Genomic DNA, 21,396 nt, shown 5'->3' on the forward strand with positions numbered 1-21,396 from the left:
GTGCAGATTTGCCGGGCCTCCTCCTGTTCTCTCTCTTTTGTTGTGAGCCACTTTCCTCTGCAAACATGAAAATATAACTTTTTGGAGAGGGTGTCTTTCTGCTGGGTGGGACATATACAGATGGCCACATTTACAATTGCAATTCCAGTGAATAAATGAAAATATTATTTACACTAACTACTTGACCAAGGTCCTGCCATTTCTTTTTGCACTGGCCTCCGGACCTCAGGGTGGTCACCCTTGCACAGTAATCTTCTGCAAGTTGATTCCAGCGTTTCTTCATTTCTTTTGGTGAAACTTTTATGTGACCTCTGCTGGTGTCCAACTCGTGCCATCTGGCCTCAATTACAGTAACTAGTGCCTCCACTTCGTCCTGTGAGAAATTCTTGGTCCTTGAGCCGCGTTGCATCTTGTATTGCAGTTCCGATTTTTCCACTGAGAATTAACGTTCTCACACACAACTGGCTGTTTAACAATGGCCGAATGCAGACCGGGAGCTGTATTGGGCGTGTCACGGAAAATATATCTTTTTTCGCGCATGCGCAGAAGGAGGGAACGGGAGGGGGTGCATCGCTTTTTCGGCGCAGACATTAGGCTCCAGTCCCCGAAGCGAAAAGACAGGCTGCCGCGGCGCCAATTTCAAAAAATAGAACGGGAAAACTTGCAAGTTATTTTTTTTGGAGTAGTTGGGGCCAAAAAAAACGAGTGTAACTCTTGCAATACAAAACGGCATTGGGGAAAATTGAGTCCTCTAAAGTACTGCACTCAATCTTTTTACAGTTTACAATAAACGCTCTTGTTCTTTCCTTGGCAATCTGCTGTGACTCAAAAGGCTTTCGGGTGGGAGGGGCGCAGAGTGTAGTGCTGCCAGCGGGGCAGCTTGGACCGATGAGAAAATCTCTTCCCGTGTGCTTCATTGGGACAAGACCCTAACTGAACAAGGAGGCTTTTCGAGCTGACTCCGGGAGCACTGGGAGGACAATGGTTTTGCTTGTATATCTCAGCGCTATCGTTCCAAGACTTGTTTTTATGTTTCACACCGTGTTAGCAGTTTGGCGAGTGACTTTAGTGAAAGATGATCCCATGTATTGGCTCCTGCTGCTTTTGATTTTACTGACCTTTGTCGAGATGATAGTGACGCTAACCATCCAGAAAGGGGTCGATTACAAAGGGTAAGGGTGACTTCTGAATACAATTATCGAATTCTGCTCCGAAAGATGTTATTGAAACGACTGGTTTGCATTTGTCACTTGTTTACAAATCATTGTAACGAGACGAATCTGGTGTTGTTTACAGCATTGGAGTAACTGACTTTAAACAAGCGTGAACTGTTTTACTCAATAGGCTGGCGATTTAACTGGGCTAGACTCGTGCAGGACAACAAAATAACAGTAACACTGAAAAGTACTTCATGCATTTAGTTCAGGATCTGGCGAAATAAATAAAAGCACCAACGGGATTTCACAATTTGCACAGCTTTAGCTTATTTAAGGCAAAGCGATGACGTGTTTCATTCCGACCAGTATTTCACATCTTATAGCCTGCCATGGGGACTCAACTCCACCGTGCGAACTGCTCACAGCCCATTCGTGCAGTATGTAGAGGGATGGGAATGTTAGGAAAGAGTGAAGAGGTCTTGCGAGCAGCAAGTGTGAGCGGACTCCTGTCCCTTTTGTATCGACACGAAGTGATCAAGGGGGAGAGGAACAGTCCCCCAAAACACTGTGCATGCTGCGGGTCAACTGAAATTGTCAAGTCTGAGATCAGTAGATTTTTCTTAGGTAAGGGTATCAACGGGATATAGATCAAAAGCAGCTGAATGGAGATGAGGTACAGGATGGCCGTGGTCCACGAGAATGGCAGCACAGGCTCGAAGGGCTGAATGGCCGACTCCTGTTCCTATGTTCCATTGGTTGTGCTTCTTCCATAGGTTGCACATCTCTCATATCCAAATAAGCAAGAGAAAGTTACAATGCAAGTCAAATGAGGATTTATAGGATTAAAGAAGGGGTTAAAATGATTACCAGGAATGTCAAAGTCTGTGGGGGTGGAACTGCTTTTTGCTAGTAGTGTGAAATGGGGTTATAGCAAATTGACACTCCTCGTGCTCAATTTTCTTTCCCGATTTGCTATGATCCTATTTAATACTATTGGCAAAGACCAATTTCATCCCCTCTGTATTTAGAAAATCTTTGTAGTGGGGATGGAGCAGGGTATGCTTATTCACTTAAAAGGTGATATAATTTGGGGTATAACTATTAGCCTAAAGGAAATGGAAAGACCAGCCAGTCATGTAATTTCAAAAATGAAAAAAGAAAGACTTGCATTTATATAGCGCCTTTCACGACCTCCGGACATCTCAAAGCGCTTTACAGCCAATGACGTACCATTGGAGTGTAGTCACTGTTGTAATGTGAGAAACGTGGCAGCCAATTTGTGCACAGCAAGCTCCCACAAATAGCAATGTGATAATGTCCAGATAATCTGTTTTAGTGATGTTGATTGAGGGATAAATATTGGCTAGGCCACCGGGGATAACTCCCCTGCTCTTCTTCGAAATAGTGCCATGGGATCTTTTATGTCCACCTAACATCTCATCCAAAAGACGGCACCTCCGACAGTGCAGCACTCCCTCAGTACTGCACTGGAGTGTCAGCCTAGCTTTTGGTGCTCAAGTCTCTGGAGTGGGACTTGAAGCCATAGCCTTCTGACTTAGAGGCGAGGGTGCTAACCCACTGAGCCACAGCTGACACTTAATGCAGAAAAAGTTACAATAATTGGGTAACAGTGTCATTCAAAATTGCCAAAAATAATCAGGTATTATGTATTTTGAGTAGCGCCATGAAGATCCGCAATGTTAAAAGGATATATGTTGTTATATAAATGTCCTGTTAAATATAGATGCCGTGCAGGTGAGAACTGAAGCCAGGCTTACCTTGTCAAGCAATACATAGAGCAGGGCTGTCCAATATTTTAGCCATCACCCACATGTGGCGAATTGGAAATCCAGATGTGGCAAACTGCATTTCTGATTCATAAATAAAAAATGACTAATGATCACTGTCGTTGGGCATGTGATCTATTCCTCATATTCGCATGGAGTATGCATGGGAACTGTAACCTTTTTGTGCATTTGTTGGTGAAATGCTAAGACAAAAAGCCGAGTGTGCGAGTATTTTTGATTGTTATGAGTGCTTTACTTCCTTAGTCACTGAATGATGGTCGATGCATGTTCAGTAAATATACACATGTGGAGTACATTTACCTGGATTGTGTGAGTAGTTTCCACTTAAATTAGTGCAGGTGGATTAAACGGTGTCACCGCAGCCATAATCATAATCTATACAGTCTGATTCCCTGCTATTGCAGAGGGAGTGGGGATCTGGGAGTGAGGACCTGGGAGCAGTGGGAATAGGGACCTGGGAGCAGAGGGAGTGGGGATCTGGAAGTGAGGACCTGGGAGCAGTGGGAGTGGGGACCTGATGCAGTGAGAGTGGGGAGCAGTGGGAGTAGGGACCTGGGAGCAGTGGGAATGGGAATCTGGGAGCAGAGGGAGTGGGAATCCGGGAGCAGAAGGAGTTGAAACCTGGCAGCTGGTGCTACAGATCCATTCCACCAGGCAGTGAAGACAAAAATCTAACTTCCTGTCTGGTGATTGCTTCAAGCTACTGGACATTTTATGGTTCCGGAGGATCTCACTCTGGTCTTCAAAAGCAGTAGAGCATCACACCGGAACAAGTTTAAGTTTAAAAGATCAAGAAAATACATTTTACAAAAAATAAGCAAGAAACTGTCATTTAAAGTTTTGTATTTACAGTGCATGATCTTCCAACTCCTCAAGAGGGAAGATCACAATTCTAAGAACTAAGCGACTCCTTTTTGAATAATTGTTAAATACAGTGTCTCTCCTTTCTTGAAGGACTATCAAACTGAGGTGTTTAAGATAAGTAAAGGATTTTTTAGGGTAGATAGAGAGAAAGCATTTCCTCCTCCTGGGAGAGTCCAGAACAAGAGTTTATAACCTTATCTGGGATGTATAGAAGGCACCTCAAGTCGCTGGAGATATATCACCAACGATGTCTCTGCAAGATCCTGCAAATCCCCTGGGAGGACAGGCGCACCAACATTAGCGTCCTCGCCCAGGCCAACATCCCCAGCATTGAAGCACTGACCACACTCGATCAGCTTCGTTGGGCAGGCCACATAGTACGTATGCCAGATATGAGACTCCCCAAGCAAATGCTTTATGCGGAGCTCCTTCACAGTAAACAAGCCAAAGGTGGGCAGTGGAAGCGTTGCAAGGACACCCTCAAAGCCTCCCTGGTAAAGTGCGACATCACCACTGACACCTGGGAGACCCTGGATGAAGACCGCCCGAGGTGGAGAAAGTGGATCCGGGAGGCCGTTGAGTTCGAGTCTCAACGCAAAGAGCGTGAAGAGGTCAGGAGCAGGCAGCGGAAGGAGCGCGCGGCAAACCACTCCCACCCATCCCTTCCCTCGACGAATGTCTGTCCCACCTGTAACAGGGTCTGTGGCTCTCATATCGGACTGTTCAGTCACCAAAGAACTCACTTTGGGAGTGGAAGCAAGTCTTCCTCGATTCCGAGGGACTGACTATGATGATGATAATCTTAAAATTAGAGCCAGGCCATTCAGGGGTCATGTCAGAAAGCACTTCTTCGGCAATGGAAATCTGGAACTCTCTCCCTCGAAAAACTGTTGAGGTTGGGGGTCAATTGAAAATTTCACATTTTTGTTAGGCACGGGTATTAAGGGTTACGGAATCAAAGTGGGCAGATGGAGTTAAAATACAGATCAGACATGGTCTAATTGAATGGCGGAACAAGCTCGAGGGGCTGAATGGTCCACTCCTGTTCCTATGAGCAGTCCTGATTGGTTGCTTCTCTGAGATTCCAAATTGTTTCCTCTCATGAGATTTTTTGACTGCCCCTAATTTAACATCCCAAAAAAGAATTATTGGCACTTTCTGGATTGAGAGCATCTGTCAGTTTATGGCAGCAGATACTTTGAGACCAATTTTCTGAACACGCCCCCTTGCACCTTGGCACCAGGTCGGCAGACTGCACCTAGAGTGTGCTCCGCCTGCAATGAACTGAACCCACCTATTCTTCTTTTGTTGGTCGTTATTGTTGGCGGCATATATGTTGAACCCATTGAGGATCTGGGAGCTACTATAGGTCAGTTGAGATGTGCCTTCACCACCTATGCTTCATCAAGGGATGCCGTTCTCCAGGTTGGCATTTTGCACTCAAGGTTGTGCAATCAGTAAAGTAATGCTGGAAGTTGAAGGAGCAGATGTTGACTGAAAGAAATGAGAAACCCACAGGCCACACTATCAGTAAATGACTATGTGTCATTCAGCTTGGTTGTGTTACAATGACGTGAGGTGTTATGTCTTTGGAAGAAGTGTGCAGCAAGACTTTTTAATTGTACATTGCATCTGGAAGGTGTGCCTCACTGAGTTATGGATATGCGTGGGAGGCAATGAAAGAGCATGGTAGATTGAGTAGACTGGGTCTTTACTCGTTGGAGTTCAGAAGGATGAGGGGTGATCTTATAGAAACATTTAAAATAATGAAAGGGATAGGCAAGATAGAGGCAGAGAGGATGTTTCCACTGGTCGGGGAGACTAGAACTAGGGGGCACAGCCTCAAAATACAGGGGAGCCAATTTAAAACCGAGTTGAGAAGGAATTTCTTCTCCCAGAGGGTTGTAAATCTGTGGAATTCTCTGCCCAAGGAAGCAGTTGAGACTTGCTCATTGAATGTATTCAAGTCACAGATAAATAGACTTTTAACCAACAAGGGAATTAAGGGTTACGGGGAGCGGGCGGGTAAGTGGAGCTGAGTCCACGGCCAGATCAGCCATGATCTTGTTGAATGGCGGAGCAGGCTGGAGGGGCTAGATGGCCTACTCCTGTTCCTAATTCTTATGTTCTTATGTATTTGTTCTTATGGGTGATCAATAAGTATAGAATAGGTTGACAGGAAACACTTTAGGTTGGATTTTCAGCTACTTTTTGCCTCTGTTTGCGCCCCGCAGGGGCGGTAAATGGTGTTTCTAGGTGGAACAACGGGCATCCCGCTTTTACCACCCGGCCAGCAAATTTGGCTCATGGTTTGTGGCGGTGCAAAAACTTACTGCCCCACCCTCTAGTTTCACTGAGATCATGACATCAGTCGTCGTACAACAGCCTGCTAGCGCCCGGATGCCAAATTGGGTCCCAACGCATCATTAAACGCCCGCCCCAGGAAACAGATGAAAAAACAGGCGTTCCCAGGGTGCAGCAGACGGTATGGAGGGATGAGGATCCTACATCGCAGGTCACATTGATTGCAATGGTTGCACACATCAAGCTACGTGAAGTTCCGACTTTCAAAAAGCACTTTTATCTGCCATTACACTGATCCTTACAAGGTCAGTGAGAGAATTTAACGGGGGGAATACTGGTTCGCTAGCATATCATGCTATTGCCAGCCGGCGTCAAGCTAGAAGAAGGGCTGCTGGCCATGTCGGGCCACGGATGAGGAGAAGCCGAAGTCTGGTGAGGAGAACTTACCCCCCACGGGTTTACAGGCACCAACACTCATACCTCCAGCTCTCTGGGGAGCAGTGTGTGAGAAGGCTTTTTTTTCCAAAAGGAAGCACTGACAGAGATATGGCTTCTTCTACAGGCAGGCTTCCAGCCTTCCAGTGCCAACAGGACTACGCTGCCCATCGCAGTGAAGGTGACGGTGGCGCTGGCCTTCTATACCTCCGGCTCTTTCCAGGCAGCAGCAGGGGATATATGCAGCATCTCTCAATATGCTGCACATCGCTACATTCGTCATGTCACAAAGGCTCTGTACACCCGCAGAATGGATTTCATAAAGTTTCCAATGAATAGGGAGAGTCAGGATGAGCGGGCATGTGTGTTTGGCAGAATTGCGGGCTTCCCGAGGGTTCAAGGAGCCATTGACTGTACACACGTGGTCTTGCGAGTACCATTCCACAACACAGAGTTATTCAGAAATCGAAAGGGATACCACTCACTAAACATCCAGGTAATACGCAACCATATGCAGCGCATCCTTGCAGTGAATGCCCGCTATCCAGGGAGCGCAGATGATGTTCTCATCTTGCGTGAGAACAATGTCTTTCGAATGTTTCAGAATGTTTCAGGAAGGGCACAGTTGGCTGCTCCTGGACAAAGGATACGGCCTAGCCACCTGGCTCATGACCCCCGTCTGCAACCCCACCACAGAAGCCGAGCAGTGCTACAATGAGAGCCATGCAGCCACCCACAACATCATCGAACAGACAATAGGGTGCTCAAGCAGCGCTTCCGATGCCTGGACTGTTCTGGAGATAGCCTTCAATACTCCCCTCAACAGGTCTCCGAATTCATTGTGGTATGCTGCATGCTGCACAACTTGGCCATCATGAGGGGCCAGGTATTGCCAGTGGAGATTGCAGGCCCACCTCAGCTGGAAGAGGACGATGAAGAGGAGCCTGGCGAGGTACCGATTGGACAGCCACACCATCCACGGGGCAAGCGACGTGGAGATGCTGCCGGAGCATAATGGAGGAGGCTGAGGGATGCATCTAATACTGGCCAAGCTATGTGCCACCATAAAAGCACATCGACACTGAACTTTGCAATGATGCACACGACACCAATGGCAAAGGGTCAAAGTGACATTTTTTTTATCAAAACAGGTAACAAACAATCCCCCCCACCAAGACCAAATGATACAATAAACCAACAAAACCAAATGATGCAAGAAAACAATGCTTGTTGTTCAGTTACTTGTAGCAGAGCATTCTGCTACAAGTAACTGAACGACATGCATTTTTTAAAAATAACTATTTACAGGTGTACTCATAATATAGCAAGGCATCTGCACAAGGTTGTCCCACCCCTTAATGGGACTTGCCCAGAGATTCCCCCCATTTGCATTTATGGCCTTGTTGTCGGCCAAAAGGGACGTTAGGGGTTTGTGATCTGTCTCCAGCTCAAATTTCCTGCCAAACAGGTACTGGTGCATTTTCTTTACCGCATATACACATGCGAGCACCTCCTTTTCTACCATCCCATAGCCCCTTTCTGGCTGGGACAGTCTCCTGGAGGCATAAGCTACCGGCTGTAACTGACCCTTGGCATTGACATGCTGCAACACACACCCGACACCATAGGACGACGCATCGCACATTAACATAAGTTTCTTACATGGGTCATATAGCGTTAACAGATTGTTGGAATATAACAAACTGCGTGCTCTATTAAAAGCCCTTTCCTGGCTGTCCCCCCAGACCCATTCGCGACCTTTGCGTAGGAGCACATGTAGCGGCTCTAGCAGCGTGCTCAATTTGGGAAGAAAGTTACCAAAATAGTTCAGGAGCCCCAGGAACGAACGCAGCTCCATCGTGTTACGTGGTCTGGGTGTTCTCTGGATCGCTTCCGTCTTGGAAGCAGTAGGGCTGATCCCGTCTGCTGCTACCCTTATCCCCAGGAATTCTACCTCTGGAGCTAGGAAGACGCACTTCGCCTTTTTCAGTCGCAGACCTACCCGGTCCAGTCTGCATAGCACCTCCTCCAGGTTGTGGAGGTGTTCTTCGTATCGTAACCCGTGATGAGGATGTCGTCCTGAAAAACCACCGTCCCTGGAATCGACTTGAGGAGGCTTTCCATATTTCGTTGGAAGATCGCGGCGGCCGAGCGAATCGCGAATGGACATCTGTTGTACTCAAACAACCCCTTGTGTGTCGTGATGGTAGTCAGCTTCTTCGACTCACTCGCCAGCTCCTGGGTCATGTAAGCTGAGGTCAGGTCCAATTTTGAAAAAAGTTTGCCACCGGATAGCGTCGCAAAGAGGTCCTCCGCTCTGGTAGCGGGTACTGGTCTTGGAGTGACACCCGATTGATGGTGGCCTTGTAATCACCACATATCCTGACCGACCCATCCGCCTTGAGCACCGGCACAATCGGGCTCGCCCAGTCACTGAATTCGACTGGCGAGATGATGCCTTCCCTCAGCAGGCGGTCCAATTCGCCTTCTATCTTTTCCCGCATCACGTACAGCACCGCCCTTGCCTTGTGGTGTACTGGCCTGGCGTCCGGGTTTATGTGAATCACTACCTTGGCCCCCATGAAAGTGCCAATGTCAGGTTGAAATAATGAGTCAAATTTGTCCAGGATCTGTGAGCATGATACTCGCTCCACAGAGGAAATTGCATTGACATCGCCCCATTTCCAGTTCATGACAGCAAGCCAACTCCTCCCCAGTAGTGCGGGACCGTACCCCGGGACAACCCAGAGTGGCAACCTGTTCTCCGAATCTTTGTGGGTCACGACTACCGTGGCGCTGCCTAGCACCGGAATGATCTGCTTTGTGTAAGTCCGTAGCTGTGCATCAATCGGCGATAATTTTGGCCTCCTGGCCTTGGACGCCCACAACTTTTCGAACTGTTTGATACCCATCAGGGACTGGCTGGCCCCCGTGTCTAGCTCCATTGATACTGGGATGCCATTGAGGAGCACTTTCATCATTATCAGTGGCGTCCTGGTGTATGAACTGTACACGTGCTCCACATGAATTTGCTGAACTTCAGCTTCCAGCGATTTCCCCCAGCGTTCATTTCTGCAATTTCTTCAGGTATTTTGCTTATCTCTGCAAACTCCGGCTGAGTGTGTGCCTCCACGCCTCCAACATGAGCTGCTGTTGGAAACAAAAGGTCCCTTGCCAGTCGATCGTCCCTGACTGCCCCTGTTATTGTCCTTGAGTGCGCCATTAACAGGTGTTGATGGCCCCATTACTGGCCGCATTGTCCCTTGCAATGGCGTGAATCGCTGTTCAGCTTGCCATTGTCTCTGTCGAACTCCCCCTTTGGGTTCGACTACATGTTGGGGCATGCCCGATTGCCCTTGTCTGCCTGGAGAACTGTGTGCTGCTTTAACAATGTTGAATCTCTGTCCCAACCATTCCTTAACACAGTACCTCTCGTCTGTTCTGCTAGTGGCCATGCTCGCGTGGTTTAAATCCCAGTTTCTCTTCGCCATTGATACGTCCTTACTGTACAGTATAAATGCACACGAGGCCCATGCTTGAGAGAAGGTCAGTCTGTGACCTGTCCTTTATTCCTTAGCACTCAAGTGATGAAGGTGGGCGGAGCTTCCCCTTTTCTACCCGAAGGTCCAGGTTAGGAGTGTCTCCTACAAGTTCACCACCTAGTGGTTATTGTTCTCACAGTGTACAACTTAGGTCAGATTATACATGGATTACAATGCTGGTTGAATACATGACAGATATGTAAATGTCTTCACTTCAATCTGTGTGTCTGTTGAGTGAGGTATTTCAAAGATTGGGAGTAGGTGAGGGGAAGCTCAGGGTGATGTTTATGAAATGCATATCAGCTGTGGGAGTGGAGTGCGAGGAGGCTTGACAATGATTCGGGTACAAGAGGGTATTTGCATCCTGAATGCAAAGTCACTGAGTGCCGAAGTGAGCCTTCAGCTTTCTGCTGCATTCTACAACCCACATCATGGGCTGCAACACATTGAGAAGGGCCAGTTCCATCAAAGATGTTTGGGGTGAAAAAGTTATTTGGCAAGGACAAAGAATTTCCAATGTAATCTTGTACATTAACACTGCCAACTTCACCTTGATGTGTTTTGCCAGTGCCTGGCAGTGTTCCTAATCATAATGAAGAAATGACAAGTTTCTTGTTGCTAAAGTATAAAACCAACTTCATGGAATAGACTAATCTCCAAGAGGTGTGGTGTTCATAACTTACTTTCAACGAGTATTGGGTTATTTATAATAAGTTGCTTGACATTGTTTCGGCTGTCGCAGAGTAAAAAGGCAGTTTCCATCAGTAGACCGAATTTCCTAAAAAATTGAAACCCTTAGAGATATCCTAACCTGGGATAGTATGCCTACGGTTGACACTTACTTCCTAGTTGTTATATGGAGGCGGTGTTGGACCTCATCATCGATGTCTGCCCGTGCTGATACTCGGCTCCCAATGCTTAGAAAATGGTCCACGTTGTCCAAGGCCACTCCATGGATTTTGATGACCGGGGAGCACTGCTGTGTGGCAGGGTCAGGTTGGTGGAGGACTTTTGTCTTACAGATGTTTAATGTAAGGCCCATGCTTTCGTACGCCTCAGTGAAGATGTTGACGATGGCTTAGAGTTCGGCCTCTGAATGTGCGCAGACGCAAGCGTCGTCCATGCACTGTAGTTCGATGACAGAGGATGGGATGACCTTGGATCTAGCCTGGAGGTGACAAAGGTTGAACAGGTTCCCATTGGTTCTATAGTTTAGTTCCACTCCAGCGGGGAGCTTGTTGAGAGTGAGATGGAGCATTGCAGCAAGGAAGATCGAGAAGAGCGTTGGTGCGATGACACAGCCCTGCTTGACCCCACCTCCAGTGTACCAGTGCAGCTTTCGGTCGCCTGAGGAAGAGAGTATTTGAAGACCAGGACCTCAAATCTGGCACCAAGCTTATGGTCTACAGGGCAGTAGTAATACCCGCCCTCCTATATGGCTCAGAGACGTAGACTATATACAGTAGAGACCTCAAAGTGCTGGAGAAATACCACCAACGCTGCCTCCGCAAGATCCTGAAAATCCACTGACCCACCAATGTCAGTGTTCTTGCTCAGGGCAACATCCCCAGCATCGAAGCACTGACCACACTCGACCAGCTCCGTTGGGCGGGCCACATCGTCCACATGCCTGACACGAGACTCCCTAAGCAAACTCGCTACTCAGAACTCGCAAGCGAGCCCCAGGTGGGCAGAGGGAACGTTTCAAGAACACCCTCAAAACCTCCTTGATAAAATGCAACATCCCCACTGGCACCTGGGAATCTCCAGCCCGAGACCGCCCAACGTGGAGGAAGAGCTTCCGGGAGGGCGCTGAGCACCTCGAGTCTTGTCGCCGAGAGCATGAAGAAATCAAGCATAGACAGCAGAAGGAGTGTGCAGCAAACCAGACACCCTACCCACCCTTTCCTTCAACCACTGTCTGCTCCACTTGTTACAGAGACTGTAATTCCTGCATTGGATTGTACAGTCACCTGAGAACTCGCTTTTAGAGTGGAAGCAAGTCTTCCTCGATTTCAAGGGACTGCCTATGATGATGATGATGAGTTGTTATATGTAGTGCATGTGGGATGCCACTGCATTCTCCTGTTTGTTTCAAAAAGTGCAAAATACCACTCTGTTGGACCAGTGTGTACAGGCTAAATTTGATAATTCAGATTTATTTATGGGAACAACAACACACAGAAGCAGCAAGACACAACAAAATATGTAGGACCAACTCCTGCTCCTTATGGCTGTACAAAAATCATTTAAAACTTGTCTTTGCTGAGCCTCTTTGGCTCTGAACAGTTCCCTCCTAAAATAGCGATTGGAGTCCTAGGTTTGCCATAGGATGCTGATTTGCCTAGTAAAAGGGGCCTACTGCATGAAATAGGCAGGTGCTTTGGCTGTCCAGAAATAGGGCCTTTTCAAAATGGTGGTGGCTGCAACAGAGGCAGTAGGCGTATGTTAAAATGCCAGTCAGGCTCTTAAATTGCCAATGTTAATCTGTCATGTTGTAATTACATTCTCCCACCAGTTGTGGTGCTGTTGCACTTCCGTTTGCTGCAGAGGAAATGTTTTAACTAACTCTGCTTCTAAAATTGCCATTACATTTTTAATTTAACTACACATAATATCAAATCAAAGTATTATATAAAAATAAGGACAAAATGTGCAACTTCAAAATGGGGACTGAATTACCTCTGTACACCCCAGTTCAATTTACCCCTGCCCTCATACCCAGCTTCAGCTGAAGACTACACTTGGTTTTGACTCCCAGTGTGCAGCACCATGGCTGATCAGCTGGTTTTTATCTATTGTATACTGCACAGTATACAATAGTGTTACAGTTCTATACAGTTATATATATATATATACAGTGGTACAATTAAAGTAACTTTATGTGACTCATTGACTTAAACTGGCAGCACACCCCAACATTATGTGACCATCAATCAATTTATCTTAAGCCTTTTTTGTAACAGCTCAATGTGATATGTAACTTTGTCCACTGAGTAACACTGCAGAACAATGGACGTATTGGTACAGGTATGTAAAGGTAAACTCTATCAATTTATCAGTTGGTAGCCGAGGTAAACCAAGGTCCCATCTGCCCTCTCAAATGGACATAAAAGATTCCATGGCACTATTCGAAGAAATGCAGGGGAATTCTCTGTGCCCGGCCAGTATTTATCCCCCAAACAACATCACTAAAGCAGATTACCTAGTCATTATCCCATTGCTGTTTGTGGGAGCGTGCTGTTGCCACGTTTCCTTACATTACACGTCAAAAGTACTTAATTGGCAGTAAACACTTTGCGACATCTTGAGGTTGTAAAATGTGCGATATAAATGCAAGTTCTTCCCTTTCTCTTTTATGTTTCACAGCCATTCCTATTTTACTGCAGCCTGTGTAGAGATAAACATTTGATGACGACATTGAGTAGATGCAACATCACACTGAAGTTTTGCTTTATCGATGTAAATACAAGTCCAGTGATAGTGGGTGAATTAGGGGACAGATGTTAGGTAAGTTAAAGGTTGTAAGCTGGTGCAATCTGTTGTGTCAGTCTTTTCACTTTACATTTTCAATAAACCTGTTCCACAGATTAGCCGAAACCCTGATGTCTGACAGATCCTTCTTCCGTGGTCCAAGATGGCTTGTGCTATTTACAGTAGGACAATTACAGTAACAAGGGTGGCTCTGTTCAGCCCTGGACAACACTACATTATCAGACCATATGTGTGTGAAGCCATTCTTTGGCTCATAGTGAAGGAGTGGGGCTTGGCGTGAGACAAATATCTGAAAATTGGAACACGTCTCCTCAAACATCCTAACATTAACAACAACAACAACTTGCATTTATATAGAAACATAGAAAATAGGTGCAGGAGTAGGCCATTCGGCCCTTCGAGCCTGCACCGCCATTCAATGAGTTTATGGCTGAACATGCAACTTCAGTACCCCATTCCTGCTTTCTCGCCATACCCCTTGATTCCCCCTAGTAGTAAGGACTACAGCTAACTCCTTTTTGAATATATTTAGTGAATTGGCCTCAACAACTTTCTGTGGTAGAGAATTCCACAGGTTCACCACTCTCTGGATGAAGAAGTTTCTCCTCATCTCGGTCCTAAATGGCTTACCCCTTATCCTTAGACTGTGACCCCTGGTTCTGGACTTCCCCAACATTGGGAACATTCTTCCTGCATCTAACCTGTCAAAACCCGTCAGAATTTTACACATTTCTATGAGATCCCCTCTCATTCTTCTGAACTCCAGTGAATACAAGCCCAGTTGATCCAGTCTTTCTTGATAGGTCAGTCCTGCCATCCCGGGAATCAGTCTGGTGAACCTTCGCTACACTCCCTCAATAGCAAGAATGTCCTTCCTCAAGTTAGGAGACCAAAACTGTACACAATACTCCAGGTGTGGCCTCACCAAGGCACTGTACAACTGTAATAACACCTCCCTGCCCCTGTACTCAAATCCCCTCACTATGAAGGCCAACATGCCATTTGCTTTCTTAACAGCCTGCTGTACCTGCATGCCAACCTTCAATGACTGATGTACCATGACACCCAGGTCTCGTTGCACCTCCCCTTTTCCTAATCTGTCACCATTCAGATAATAGTCTGTCTCTCTGTTTTTACCATCAAAGTGGATAACCTCACATTTATCCACATTATACTTCATCTGCCATGCATTTGCCCACTTACCTAACCTATCCAAGTCACTCTGCAGCCTCACAGCATCCTCCTCGCAGCTCACACTGCCACCCAACTTAGTGTCATCCTCAAATTTGGAGATACTACATTTAATCCCCTCGTCTAAAGCATTAATGTACAATGTAAACAGCTGGGGCCCCAGCACAGAACCTTGCGGTACCCCTCTAGTCACTGCCTGCCATTCTGAAAAGTACCCATTTACTCCTATTCTTTGCTTCCTGTCTGCCAATCAGTTCTCAATCCACGTCAGCACACTACCCCCAATCCCATGTGCTTTAACTTTGCACATTAATCTCTTGTGTGGGACCTTGTCGAAAGCCTTCTGAAAGTCCAAATACACCACATCAACTGGTTCTCCCTTGTCCACTCTACTGGAAACATCCTCAAAAAATTCCGGAAGATTTGTCAAGCATGATTTCCCTTTCACAAATCCATGCTGACTTGGACCTATCATGTCACCTCTTTCCAAATGCGCTGCTATGACATCCTTAATAATTGATTCCATCATTTTACCCACTACCGATGTCAGGCTGACTGGTCTATAATTCCCTGTTTTCTCTCTCCCTCCTTTTTTAAAAAGTGAGGTTACATTGGCTACCCTCCACTCCATAGGAACTGATCCAGAGTCTATGGAATGTTGGAAAATGACTGTCAATGCATCCGCTATTTCCAAGGCCACCTCCTTAAGTACTCTGGGATGCAGACCATCAGGCCCTGGGGATTTATCGGCCTTCAATCCCATCAATTTCCCCAACACAATTTCCCGACTAATAAGGATTTCCCTCAGTTCCTCCTTCTTACTAGACCCTCTGACCCCTTTTATATCCGGAAGATTGTTTGTGTCCTCCTTAGTGAATACCGAACCAAAGTACTTGTTCAATTGGTCTACCATTTCTTTGTTCCCGTTATGACTTCCCCTGATTCTGACTGCAGGGGACCTACGTTTGTCTTTACTAACCTTTTTCTCTTTACAAATCTATAGAAACTTTTGCAGCCCGTTTTAATGTTCCCTGCAAACTTCCTCTCGTACTCTATTTTCCCTGCCCTAATCAAACCCTTTGTCCTCCTCTGCTGAGTTCTAAATTTCTCCCAGTCCCCGGGTTCGCTGCTATTTCTGGCCAATTTGTATGCCACTTCCTTGGCTTTAATACTATCGCTGATTTCCCTAGATAGCCACGGTTGAGCCACCTTCCCTTTTTTATTTTTACGCCAGACAGGAATGTACAATTCTTGTAGTCCATCCATGCGGTCTCTAAATGTCTGCCATTGCCCATCTACTGTCAATCCCTTAAGTATCATTCAGCAATCTATCCTAGCCAATTCACGCCTCATACCTTCAAAGTTACCCTTCTTTAAGTTCTGGACCATGGTCTCTGAATTAACTGCTTCATTCTCCATCCTAATGTAGAATTTCACCATATTATGGTCACTCTTCCCCAAGGGGCCTCGCACAACGAGATTGCTAATTAATCCTCTCTCATTACACAACACCCAGTCTAAGATGGCCTCCCCCCTAGTTGGTTCCTCGACATATTGGTCTAGAAAACCATCCCTTATGCACTTCAGGAAATCCTCCTCCACCGTATTGTTTCCAGTTTGGTTAGCCCAATCTATATGCATATTAAAGTCACCCATGATAACTGCTGCACCTTTATTGCATGCACCCCTAATTTCCTGTTTGATGCCCTCCCCAACATCACTACTACTGTTTGGAGGTCTGTACACAACTCCCACTAGCGTTTTCTGCCCTTTGGTATTCCGTAGCTCCACCCATACCGATTCCACATCATCCAAGCTAATGTCTTTCCTTACAATTGCATTAATTTCCTCTTTAACCAGCAACGCCACCCCGATACCTTTTCCTTTCTGTCTATCCTTCCTAAATGTTGAATACCTTTGGATGTTGAGTTCCAAACCTTGGTCACTCTGGAGCCATGTCTCTGTGATGCCAACCACATCGTATCCGTTAACTGCTATCTGCACAGTTAATTCGTCCACCTTATTCCGAATGCTCCTCGCATTGAGGCACAGAGCCTTCAGGCTTGCCTTTTTAACACACTTTGACCCTTTAGAAATTTGCTGTAAAGTGGCCCTTCTTGTTTTTTGCCTTGGGTTTCTCTGCCCTCCACTTTTACTCATCTCCTTTCTGTCTTTTGCTTCTGTCTCCATTTTGTTTCCCTCTGTCTCCCTGCATTGGTTTCCATCCCCCTGCTATATTAGTTTAACTCCTCCCCAACAACACTAGCAAACACTCCCCCTAGGACATTGGTTCCGGTCCTGCCCAGGTGCAGACCATCCGGTTTGTTCTGGTTCCACCTCCCCCAGAACCGGTTCCAATGCCCCAGGAATTTGAATCCCTCCCTGCTGCACCACTGCTCAAGCCACGTATTCATCTGCGCTACCCTGCGATTCCTACTCTGACTAGCACGTGGCACTGGTAGCAATCCCGAGATTACTACTTTTGAGGTCCTACTTTTTAATTTAGCTCCTAGCTCCTTAAATTCGTCTCGTAGGACCTCATCCCATTTTTTACCTATATCGTTGGTACCAATGTGCACCACGACAACTGGCTGTTCACCCTCCCTTTTCAGAATGTCCTGCACCCGCTCCGAGACATTCTTGACCCTTGCACCAGGGAGGCAACATACCATCCTGGAGTCTCGGTCGCGGCCGCAGAAACGCCTATCTATTCCCCTCACCATTGAATCCCCTATCACTATCACTCTCCCGCTCCCGCTCTTTTTCCTGCCCTCCTGTGCAGCAGAGCCAGCCACGGTGCCATGAACTTGGCTGCTGCTGCCCTCCCCTGATGAGTCATCCCTCTCAACAGTACTCAAAGCGGTGTATCTGTTTTGCAGGGAGATGACCGCAGGGGACCCCTGCACTACCTTCCTTGCACTGCTCTTCCTGTTGGTCTTCCATTCCCTATCTGGCTGTGGACCCTTTACCTGCGGTAAGACCAACTCACTACACGTGCTAATCACGTCATTCTCAGCATCGTGGATGCTCCAGAGTGAGTCCACCTTCAGCTCCAATTCTGCAACGCGGTCTGTCAGGAGCTGGAGACGGATACACTTCCCGCAGACGTAGTCGTCAGGGACACCGGAAGTGTCCCTGTGTTCCCACATAGTACAGGAGGAGCATATCACGTGTCCGAGCTCTCCTGCCATGACTTAACCCTTAGATACACTTAAGTTGGCGACAACAATGTTAACAGGTTACTTACTGATATAAAAAAGAAAAAGAAAAGCTACTTACCAATCACCAGCCAATCACTTACCCCTTTGGCTGTGACGTCACCTTTTGATTTCTTTCTGCTTCTTTTTTGCTTTTTCTCCCCGCTGAAGCTGCACAAGCTGGGCCTTTATAGGCCTCACTCACGCTGCTCCCGGCTCTCACCGACTGCCTCCGCCTCAGGAACACCCGCTGGGCCTTTATAGGCCTCACTCACACTGCTCCCGGCTCTCACCGACTGCCGTTGCCTCAGGAACACCCGCTGGGCCTTTATAGGCCTCACTCACGCTGCTCCCGGCTCTCACCGACTGCCGTTGCCTCAGGAACACCCGCTGGGCCTTTATAGGCCTCACTCACACTGCTCCCGGCTCTCACCGACTGCCGTTGCCTCAGGAACACCCACTGGGCCTTTATAGGCCTCACTCACGCTGCTCCCGCCTCTCGCCGACTTCCGCCTCAGGAACTCCCGCTGGGCCTTTATAGGCCTCACTCACGCTGCTCCCGGCTCTCACCGACTGCCTCCGCCTCAGGAACACCCGCTGGGCCTTTATAAGCCTCACTCACACTGCTCCCGGCTCTCGCCGACTGCCGTCGCCTCAGGAACTCCCGCTGGGCCTTTATAGGCCTCACTCACGCTGCTCCGGCCTCTCGCCGACTGCCTCCGCCTCAGGAACACCCGCTGGGCCTTTATAGGCCTCACTCACGCTGCTCCCGGCTCTCACCGACTGCCTCCGCCTCAGGAACACCCGCTGGGCCTTTATAGGCCTCACTCACACTGCTCCCGGCTCTCGCCGACTGCCGTCGCCTCAGGAACTCCCGCTGGGCCTTTATAGGCCTCACTCACACTGCTCCGGCCTCTCGCCGACTGCCTCCGCCTCAGGAACACCCGCTGGGCCTTTATAGGCCTCAATCACGCTGCTCCCGGCTCTCACCGACTGCCGTCGCCTCAGGAACTCCCGCTGGGCCTTTATAGGCCTCACTCACACTGCTCCGGCCTCTCACCGACTTCCGCCGCCTCAGGAACACCCGCTGGGCCTTTATAGGCCTCACTCACGCTGCTCCCGCCTCTCGCCGACTTCCGCCTCAGGAACACCCGCTGGGCCTTTATAGGCCTCACTCACGCTGCTCCCGCCTCTCGCCGACTGCCTCCGCCTCAGGAACACCAGCTGGGCCTTTATAGGCCTCACTCACGCTGCTCCCGCCTCTCGCCGACTTCCGTCACCTCAGGAACACCCGCTGGGCCTTTATAGGCCTCACCTACGCTGCTCCCGCCTCTCGCTGACTGCCTCCGCCTCAGGAACACCAGCTGGGCCTTTATAGGCCTCACTCACGCTGCTCCCGCCTCTCGCCGACTTCCGTCACCTCAGGAACACCCGCTGGGCCTTTATCGGCCTCACTCACGCTGCTCCCGCCTCTCGCTGACTGCCTCCGCCTCATATACACCAGCTGAGCCTTTATAGGCCTCACTCACGCTGCTCCGGCCTCTTGCCGACTGCCGTTGCTTCAGGAACACCAGCTGAGCCTTTATAGGCCTCACTCACGCTGCTCCCGGCTCTCACCGACTGCCTCCGCCTCAGGAACACCCTCTGGGCCTTTATAGGCCTCACTCACGCTGCTCCCGGCTCTCACCGGCTGCCTTTACTATATCACCTCTAACATAGTAAAATGTCCCAAAGCGCTTCACATGAGTGTTATCAAACAAAATTTACCATCGAGCCACATAAGGAGATCTTAGGACAGACTTGATCAAAGAGAGAGGTTTTAAGAACATCTTAAAGGAGGAAAGAGAGCTAGAGAGGTGGACAGGTTTAGGGAGGGAATTCCAGAGCTTAGAGCCTAGGCAACTGAACATCTAACTATGAACCGAGCTCTAGAGTTGATTTGAAGTAAGTTATCTAATCTCATCAATTGAGCAGAACTCAAAACAGGTCATTCATGTACTGAAGTTACTAAATAGCTATGACAGCCCTGATAAATTCTGCACTTAGCGTTACAAATTGGATTCCACCACACATTTTAAATGTGATGCTCATATGAAATTTTTAATATAATGAAATGTGGATGAATGAAAATTAGCACTGAAAGGACAGGAACGATTAATGATTGTGTTTCTGTATTCTAATATATTTGTATGCTCACTTGAACAGGTTTTCTCCAGCACTGTTTTTTTATCTAATCAATATAGTACCTCCAGTGTGGCTCCTTGAAATGTATCAGCTTGAAAAACGGATACACAGCAATGAATGTACGCCAATGAATTACTCTCTTAAGTGCACGGTATGACTTTCCTACTTGTTCGTATGACAAATGTTGTTATTTAATTTATAGAATTTGATACAGGATGGCCACTGAGATAAATGTTTCCTCTTGTTCCATTGTCATTCCTGTTGCAAATGAATGATATTTCTTTTTATATTCTACAGCCCATTTTCAATGCATCATTTGGTGCAATTAATGTCCTGCGAGGCTAACTAACATCTTATCACTACAGCAATTCATCTTCCAAAGAACATTAGAGCAAATACGAAGCAGTCAGCTAACCACTGGCATACACAATAGGTACTTAATTAAAGTAAGATGGACAGTGTTGTCATCCCCAATGGAACAACATTTTACCTATGAGACAGTCAGTCTGGATAACCTATCTATTGATATCTACAATATATTAGCCTGGATTTTGCGGTAAGAATAATGGTGAGGCTATCAGTACTCACTGTTATTAAAGATTAAATTGGACAGCAACTTCTGGTGTCCACACATGCGCAGCTAAACATGGAAATCTGGAAGTTGCAGTCTGAATTGCCCAATTCCTCCGGAAGCAGCGCTATACCAGGACTTCTCTGAGAGACACATCGAACCGCGTCAAGTTGCAGTAATGGCCCACGATATACCCACCAAACGCGCCAGAAAAGGTTAGGGCTTGCCCATTCTAGCAACGATGTGATAAGTCTTAATTACTGCCAAACAACCATTCTGGCACTGAAAATGAACTTTTACAAGTGTGGAGTCTCATTCCTTCAGATTTTAATTATTGTTGGAGATTAAAATACATTTTTAAATGTGTTTCCTTTTACTTTTTCTTTCTGTCTCTTTTATCTCTCTCAATCTATCTTTCTTTCCCTCTATGTATTTCACTTTCTGTACATGATTTGGCATTGAATTAAATATTCTAACTGACACTTTCTGGTTTAGACACTGCACTGCTCATTAAGAATTCTTCAATCTGATTGGTTAAGGAGATACAGTTACTTGCCCTATTCACACAGGTCCCAGATCCCATGTAGAGGTCTGTGGGCCATTCATTCGCCGCTGACCATAAAATCCTGCCCAATAAGTCTTGCATCC

At 47.2% G+C, this 21,396-nt stretch overlaps 1 protein-coding gene across 1 annotated transcript in view; it reads left to right on the plus strand.

The window, feature by feature from the left end:
• The first annotated feature begins 981 nt into the window (after positions 1-981).
• tmem26b (transmembrane protein 26b) overlaps positions 982-21,396 on the plus strand; it is a 49,348-nt gene continuing 28,933 nt past the window's right edge. The window contains exons 1-2 of the mRNA XM_070875053.1: positions 982-1,172; positions 20,199-20,328. Coding sequence (XP_070731154.1) covers positions 982-1,172; positions 20,199-20,328 — 321 coding nt within the window. The remainder of the gene's footprint in view (positions 1,173-20,198; positions 20,329-21,396) is intronic.

The sequence above is a fragment of the Pristiophorus japonicus genome, chromosome 3, assembly GCF_044704955.1.
Source record: "Pristiophorus japonicus isolate sPriJap1 chromosome 3, sPriJap1.hap1, whole genome shotgun sequence".
NCBI lineage: Eukaryota > Metazoa > Chordata > Chondrichthyes > Pristiophoridae > Pristiophorus > Pristiophorus japonicus.